Raw genomic sequence first — 8,834 nt, forward strand, 5'->3', positions numbered from 1 at the left:
TTAAAGGCAGGTTTTCTAAACTTTATAATGATAGCATAATTGAGTTTTGTGTAACTTCCTCGGGAAACTAATCAACTCTTAAAATCCTGATTACTTCCATTGAATGTGTTACATTTTAATGATTATGCTATTCACTTGGAGGCCACAATGTATATTTTGTAAATTTTGAATGCAACAATATTCCCTATTTTTGTTCGCTTTTAATACAACTATTATAAAAAGTAAGAGCTTGAATAACCCTGTCCATTGCTGATATGCTAACTGAAGATTATAAATGACAAAAGGATTAGTTGCTAACAAAAGATCACCTTTGATTATGTAATAATTGTTCAGATACTCCACTTTTACTTGCATTCTTATAGTATCTTTATATCGTAATAGGTAGTGGAAGCAGAGAGTTTGATTTCCGTTAATTCAGAAGTAAATAGTTTTGTGATGTGTAAGGAGATGGACTTGACATTGAGATTGTTGTCAAATCAGCCATGATAGTGAAGTGTGCTTGAGATGCAGTTCAGGTGAAATTGAGAGTTGTCAAATTAGCATCCAGTAATTGAATCAGTTGTTCAAAATTAACTTGCTAACTAATCCCAGTAAATGAGGAATTAGCACCTTAGCTGTAATCAGAATTAGCAATAAAACTCTTTCTTCTGGGTCAGGAGGTGCCGACCCAGGAGTTTCACTTTGCACAAGCTGGCAGTTCAGTTTTAGAAGCAAGCAAATGGTAAATCTATTAAACAGACTCCCTGAAGAGAGTAGGCAGAAGCAGTTAATATTGATCAAACAAGGGAAGATTTAAATTTACTTCAAGAAGTCATGGACTCAAATTTTCTTTCAAAATAAGTTAATAAAAAGTGTAGTTAGTTACAAGAAAATTATATGTAGTGGATTCCAGTTAATCTGGATGCATTGGGACCAGTACATTTTGGCCCAATTATGCAGCAGTTCCCTTAGTCGAAGTTTCATAGAAATGGTTAAAATAGTAAAAAAAAAAGAAACTACCATTTAACTTGGATAAAACCCAGCTTGATGCATCAATTACTGGATATTTGCCACTATGCAGTGGAAATCTGTGACCTTGTGGAGTTAAATATTGGTCTAAGATCTTTCTGAAATGCTTGGCTCAATAGCAGTCTTAGCAAGATGTCTGTTCAAGGAATGGCTGATAAAATTCTATTCAACATGATCATTTGGGATTCAGAGGAAACAGTCAAACTTTTAAGCATGGTCTAAGTCTTACTTTAGTGTTATCCATTAGAAATGTGCATCCTCATGTCCTAAGGTTCTAAATTTCAGAATTTTAAAAAAGCTGTTTTTTGTTTCATCTTGCCTTTTCCCCTTTGCTTCTATTTCTGTTCCTGATTTATCATTGAATTAACCTTCATCATCCTCTGAGCAGGCCCCATGCTTTCTCCCTACTCTCTGATTACTGCAAGTATCATTTCTGATTATGTTTGTTTCATAATCTTTGAGCTTGATCAAAATTGCTTGTACTAGATTTGAGCCTCTACAATGGTGGAAATAAATGTTCCTTTTACATTCTAGATAAAAGGTTACTGGCTTGGACCAAACTACCAAAAGGAGAGCATAGAGGGCAATGATATCCGTCGCACCAATGTCCCAGATATCCGAGTTGGCTACCGCCATGAAACCCTGTGTGAAGAGTTGAACTTGATCACACAGGCATTAATCACTGCAGAACGATGGGAGAATGAATCAATAAACATGACTCCGCTGTCTGAATAATGAAATGCACGATGGCCTTCACATGGAAGGGCAGTCGTTTAAAACATTCTAACTAAAATCACCTGTAGACTGCTAGAGTATCTGACTGTTTACCCTCTGTATATCATTAACTATTGTTCCTTGGAACTTCTGAATTTGAATCTATTTGTAAAGTTGTCCATCTGGCATACACACAATGATTTCTACCTTGCATTATGATTGATTTTATAGTAATGCCTGAATGATTTTAAATATAATTGATTGCTCCTTTTGGACAAGTTTTTTGACTGAATGTCAGAGCTGTCCAAGGTAGGTGGGTAACATTCACACCACATTATTTTCCTCATGACTGTGACCATGACGATTCTTTTGGCTTGTTCCCAAAAGATCTACCTCCCTGCATTCCCAGAGATGCTTTGGTTGTGTAGGAGCACCGGCTTTATGACCGTTAACCTCTGCATAGTATTAAAAGATGAAGTAGCATTACCACAAGCATGGTGAGACTTGGATATTTAGAAATCAAATAGGTTTTTTTTTGTTAATACTGTGCACAGTGAGCGCCCTTATATATGTTTACTGCTAAATCGGGGTGATCTCATGAGCGTTGTAAACAATCATTTCCTTTTTTTAAACTTTCCGTCTATTCTGTTGGGAATTTCAGCATTGGCTTATTATTTGTGCATTGGAGGAAGTTGTTGAATCCACGCTTCACTCCAGCATTTAGGAGCACATTATGACTGTTCATTACTGTACTCAAGAGCTACCATATCATCAGAGATGGTATTGTTCCCACTGAACTTAATTTTTCTTCAATCTCAAATGTTATGCTGTTCTGTACCAAGCTTCTTCAACACTCATCCCAGAAAACAAAACTTTTGAGACTAGTAATTTATCTCGTCATCATTAATTAGTCCTGTCAGTTTTTTTTGGCTGGTATTTATGCCTTGTAGACTAAATTGATTAAACTTCAAGTTCTCCATAACCTTTTGAATGTCCTCAGACTTCCTGACGTCTTCAGTATTCTGAAGTTTTACCTTTGACTCCATCGCAATTTTATTGGGTATGAGGCTTTCAGAAGGAAAGAATGTGTCTAATTAATGATTAATCTATGGTTTTCTGTATCCAGTCCCGGGCAGAACTAATGTGTAACTGGTCAACCCATGACCTCATTCATCCATGACCTTAGCTCCAATCTCAAGTAAGTTAGACAGTTCCCCAAATGTATTCCATTCAACATTAGTCACAGACTTGAGCGTGTTGCAGTATGTGCATTAATAAATGATGCTGGTTTCTTTTTTAAAAATAGGCTTAGTTTTGAGTATTTATACATTTGCGTATTAGTTATAATTATTTGCAGGCTCTCCTTAAATAAGCTGAAAATTGCCTGGTATTATTACTGAAGCTGCTTTTAATGGATAGCTGCAGTTCAGCATATCAGCCTTGAATCTTGTTCCCAGATAGCTTTGCAAAGGGCAATATCAATAAATCGGTTTTAGAAAATGTCAGTAGTTTTGCACGGCCCACTTGACAGCTTTGTGCCTCGTACAGTAGATGATTACTAAGTAAAACACTGGTAACAGTGACTATGAAACTGTCTGTTCTTGCTCTCTGAAGTACTGCCACTGCACTACAGTAATTTCCTGTTAAACAGTGAGGTGTCCATTATTCTAATCTGCTAACAGTAGCTTAGGATATACGTCATAGTTTCACTGACATTACACAGCAATTCTGTCATATAGTTTGCATGTAGTCATGTTGAATGATGTTCATGTCTAAGGCCAGGCTTATTTTCTAGGATTATCCTTTTTGCTAAAAGTGAATTTGATGTGGTCTCATTGTCAATTGCTTTTCAATCCAGATGTGGCAATGAAACAAGTTTAAAACTTGCTTACGGTGAATGAGCGTTGGTGGAAATTGCATATGTGGCGCTTTTCTGCACATGTAGTCCATTTCTTTTCCGGAGTTATTGTTTCCTAGTCAAATCCTGGTAATTGATTAATATACAAGAGAAAAGACCTATCTTACAATAAACAGTAACAAACTAAACAAGAGATTCTACAGATGGGGAAATCCAGAGTAACACACACAAAATACTGGAGCAACTCAGCAGGTCAGGCAGCAGCTATGGAGAGGAATAAATAGTTGACTGTTTGGACCCAGACCCTTCCCCCTTCCTTTCCAGTCCTGATGAAGGGTCCTGGTTGTAACGTCAACTGTCTATTCTGTCCATAGATGCTGCCTGACCTGCTGAGTTCCTCCAGCATTTTCATAGCATGGCTATAAAAGCAGTTATTACTGACAAACTCATATGTGTGGATGGTTCCATTACTGAGCCTTTACTTTCAGAAAGAATAGCAGAACTGTTGTTTATGTAACTCAAATTAATTTTCCATCACCCAGGTATAAAGTACCCCTTAATGGATATTCATGGAATCTATCATCAAAGGAGAAAAAAAACATTTTGCACTGTGGGTCTCAATGTTGCTGCAGAGATTAGGTTATAAAGACAAGTTTTATAAGTTAAATAATGACTCCTTCGGGCTGTTACTTCATGGTGCAAAACTAGCTTTTATTATATAAAATGAAACCTATCTTGGAATGTTTCACTAACTTGCAGAGAGGTGAAGTGACAGTGAATTGGTTGAACTTAACTGGTATTTTTATAAATCCGTGCAGCTTTGTAGTAACCAATGATTGTAATTGGCAGTTTTGTGCCAGTGCATCCCATTGCTTGAAAGATCATTAGTCAGGTGCATGTTAGTCCAACATGGACTTCTGAGTGTTACTAAAAGGCAACCAACTAAAAAATTACTGCTGAATGAGGCACTAGCTGGTGTGGGTAAATGTTTAGTTTACAATCAGTAAACTAACCTAACAGTGATGTTATAGCGAACGCAGGGTGCTTTGATAGCATTGTGGCTAGCCTGACGCTATTAAGAGTGCAAGGCACTAGAGTTAGGAGCATCCTTTGTAAGGTGTCTCTGTACGTCCTCCACATTTTCCCCGGGTGCTCTGGTTTCCTCCCATAGTCCAAAGACAAATGGGGTAGGTTAATTAATCATTGTAACAGTGATTAGGTTAAGGTTAAATCAAGGTTATTGGGGTTTGCTGGGCGGTGTGGCTTGAAGGGCTGATACTGCACTATTATCTATAAATAAATATAAATAAGAGGTTCTGCAGATTTCCTCCCAACATTTTGTGTATATTGCTCTCGATTTCCACCATCTGCAGAATCTCATGTTTCGGATTCTGCATTTACTGGAAGTTCAAGGCAACGCACACAAAATGCTGGAGAGACTCAGCCGGTCGGGGGGAATTAAGAGTTAATTCTTTCGGCTGAGACCCATCATCAGGGCTATGGTACTGGCTTATGATTAGCTGAATCCAAGCTATTCTTGTTAATGATTAGAAATGGATAAAGTTTGAGAGATTGTTGCTGACTCCAGACAAACTAATGATCAAAGTGCAATTGTTGTCTCAGAATGTGGGCAACAAAGTGTTGCCCAGACAAAGCAGGTAGTTCAGAGGGACCAGGTGAGTTGGTTCATGTGAGAGCAATATGTGTATATGAGCACAAACTCAATGGCCTGACTGTACAATTCATTATGTTTTTAATGTGCATTTCATTTCTATCTAAAATTAATGATTCAGGATCTCTGTTCTGCATCTCTATTACTAGTTCAAATTATGGAAACTGAATTTTAGGTATTCCATTCAATTCACTGATATTCAGGGTATCCTATTTGCTGATCAACAAAGTTCAAGTAAATTTATTATCAAAGCACATATAAACTTTTTAGATACATTTTCTTCCTGACATTTATAGGAAAAAAAGAAATGCAATAGAACTAAGAATGCAAGTCTTAAGATGAACTTCCTTGGATTTTTTAACCACGGTACCTACACTCAGTGGCCAATTTGCTAGATGCAGGACTGGAACCCTGTTTGGTCTTCTGCTGCTGTAGCCCATCCACTTCAAAATTTGATGTGATATGAGTCCAGAGATGCTCTTCTGCACACTGTTGTAACATCTGGTTATTTGAGTTACTGTCATTCTCCCCTGACTTCTCATTAACAAGGCACTTTTGCCCACAAAACTGTCACTCACTGGATGTTCGTTTGTCTTTTTTGCACCATTTCCTGTAAACTGTTAGAGACTGTAGGTTAGCAGTTTCTGAGATACTCAAAGCCTCCGTCTGATACCAACAATCATTCCACGGTCAAAGTCACTGAGACCACATTTCTTCCCCATTCTGATCTTTGGTCTGAACCACAAATGAACCTCTTGACCACGTCTGCATGGTTTATGTGTTTAATTCTGCCACAATTGGCTGATAATATTTTTGCATTGACGAGCAGGTGTATTTGAAAGCCACTGAGTAGTTTTATCCTAAGCAGAGATATTGAAAGTGCTTTCTTGTAAAAATATCTGAGTGCACAGCATATTTTGAGATTTAAATGGGAACTGTTAATGGCAAAGATTATGTTATTCCATTGCTGTGGTAGAAAAATCTAGCTGTATGTAATTCACCAAAGACTAATCCCATGTAGGTCTAGAAATATTTCATTGCAGGTAGCTCCCATTATAACAGATAAGCCTACAGGTTAATTTCCTATATGTAATCAAATCTATCAAGATTTATTAGATTTTGTGTGTGCTTGTAACTATTATGGTTCCACTTCACAATTTCTAAATTGCAAGCCTATTGTTACATACAGAGTAAATGTCACACTTCGCTAGAAATACTGAAAAAACAAAAATAATTGAGTAGATTCATTAGATCGCTAACATAGATCACATTTCTGCTTGAAAATAAAACCGTTAAAAATGCAATAGTCAAGTCTTCTACATTATAAGCAGATAGGGTACATTGGATTGGATAACCTTTGAAATACTAATATTTTGAGAGTGATCCTTAGCAAAACATGTTTTTTGTTTCTATGTCAGAGTGATTATTTTTAACTCCAGGCTGTGCATGATACAGGTTGGCAGGTAGCATAATGATTTACAGTGCCAGCGACCTGGGTTCAGTTTATATATTCTCTCTGTGACTGCATGGCTTGCTTCTGGGTGAACTGGTTTCTTCCCATAGTCTGAAGACCTACTAGTTGGTAGGTTAATTGGTCATTGTAAATTGTCCTGTGATTGGGTAGGATTAAATCAGGAGATTACTGGGTGGAAGAACCTATTCCATGCTTTATCTCAATAAATAAATATCACAGTGACTTTGTGCAATAGATCACACAACATGATGGAGGAACTCAGCAGGCCAGGCAGCACCTATGGGGGAAAAAAGTACAGTTGACATTTCGGGTTGAGACTGATCGGTAGGACTGGAGAAAAAAGATGAGTAGATTTAAAAGGTGGGGGAAGGATGAAGTAAATAGCTGGGAAGTTGATTGGTGAAAGAGATACAGGGCTGGAGAGAGGGGAGTCTGATAGGTGAGGATAGTAGAGGCCATGTACTGACATATCAGAATGCAAATGGGAATTGGTATTAAAGTAAGTGGCCACTGGTAGATTGTTTCGCTGAACACCTATGCTCTGTACACCAGAAGAAGTGGGTGTATCTGGATAGCCTCCAACCAGATGGCATGAATATCGATTTCTCCAACTTACGGTAATGCCCCCCCCCCCCCTGCCTTCTGCACTGGTCTCCATCCCCTTTTCCCTCTCTCACCTTATCTCCTTGCCTGCCCATCGCCTCCCTCTGGTGCTTCTCCCTTTTCTTTCTTCCATGGCCTTCTATGCTCACCTATCAGATTCCCCTTCTGCAGCCCTGCATCTCTTCCACCAATCAACTTACCAGCTCTTTACTTCATCCCTTCCCCTCCCAGTTTCCTTTATCATCTTGTGCTTTTCTTCCCCCTCCCCATCTACTCATCTTTTTTTTTTCTCCAGTCCTACCGAAGGGTCTTGGCTCAAAATGTCGACTACTTTTTTCCATAGATGCTGCCTGGCCTGCTGAGTTGTTCCAGCATTTTGTTTATGTTCCTTGGATTTCCAGCATCTGCAGATTTTCTCTTGTTTGTGTAATAGGTCACTTGTAGACAAGCAGGAACACAATTTTTTTAATATCAATAAAAAAAAATGCAAGTTTTACTTGCTAGCTGATCCAGAGCTTAGGAGTTCCCACTGAAGGTAAACACAAAGGTTGAGAACATTATTTATGTTCTGAGTTGCACTTTCCAGTTTCTGACTCACACATAACCTATTCTAACACTTCATGGAGCACTGGATGATTATAGATGTTACACACATTTTATATTTATAACTTACAGTTTGTGATAAAGTTAAACTCAGTATTACTATAGCACACAAGTATGCAACCATCTTTCACCACTTAATTAACTTTTGTCAGATTTGCTGAATGAGTTATAGCTCTACCTTCCCCTATGTACTATTGAAGATCAAAACATGAATAAGTTTTGTAAATGCCCACAGAACAGGTATAAACGTACAGATTATCGACATTGTAGTTAGTTTGGAATTCATTTACTCTTCGCTGTCCTAATCTGCTTCTGCAATTAGGTACCCTTGTATTCAACAGAATCAGCCACAACTACACAACATAACCAAAATGAGTTAAGAGTTTCTATGCGCTTATTCCTTAGCTGTTTACCTGATGGTCAGCTGAATGTCCCCAAGACAGCTGCTTGTGCTTTCTTAAGCATTCTCTTTACAATGAAGATAAAGCAGGTAGTTTACGGTTAGTTGTGTATAGCCAATAGTGATGCTTTGTACAGTATTTTCATTTATAAAATGTAAAAATACCTTGGTGACATAATCCCTAACCAAGGCTGTTTACGAAGTGAAGTCCACCATCCATCACAATGGTCAGCTGTAGTAGAGATAGCAATTTATATAATATTAATAAAACATTTAAAGAGAGATAGCTGGTTGTTACCTGTTTTTGTTCTACACTGCACTATTTCCGTAAGTGTTCCCATATCCTACTTCTGATCCACTTTACTCAGGCTGCTTCATCTACAGAACAGTTCTGGAATTTCTCAGTCAAATCATGTTTTATATTGGATGATCTCACTTGAAGCTCCATGTGTAAATTGTATCAGAAATATTTAGTTCCTTCTATCCACCATTATTGGGCTTA

At 37.8% G+C, this 8,834-nt stretch overlaps 1 protein-coding gene across 4 annotated transcripts in view; it reads left to right on the top strand.

Annotated features, from left to right (window-relative positions):
* Positions 1-8,614, top strand: part of LOC132381023 (AMP deaminase 2-like) — a 167,468-nt gene extending 158,854 nt beyond the window's left edge. For all 4 annotated transcript variants that reach the window (XM_059950119.1, XM_059950116.1, XM_059950117.1 and 1 more), the window contains one exon: positions 1,543-8,614. In XM_059950119.1, the coding sequence (XP_059806102.1) occupies positions 1,543-1,743 (201 nt within the window). In that variant the 3' untranslated portion in view covers positions 1,744-8,614. The remainder of the gene's footprint in view (positions 1-1,542) is intronic.
* The last annotated feature ends 220 nt before the right edge of the window (positions 8,615-8,834 follow it).

This window comes from Hypanus sabinus, chromosome 25 (genome assembly GCF_030144855.1).
Source record: "Hypanus sabinus isolate sHypSab1 chromosome 25, sHypSab1.hap1, whole genome shotgun sequence".
In the NCBI taxonomy this organism is placed as follows: domain Eukaryota; kingdom Metazoa; phylum Chordata; class Chondrichthyes; order Myliobatiformes; family Dasyatidae; genus Hypanus; species Hypanus sabinus.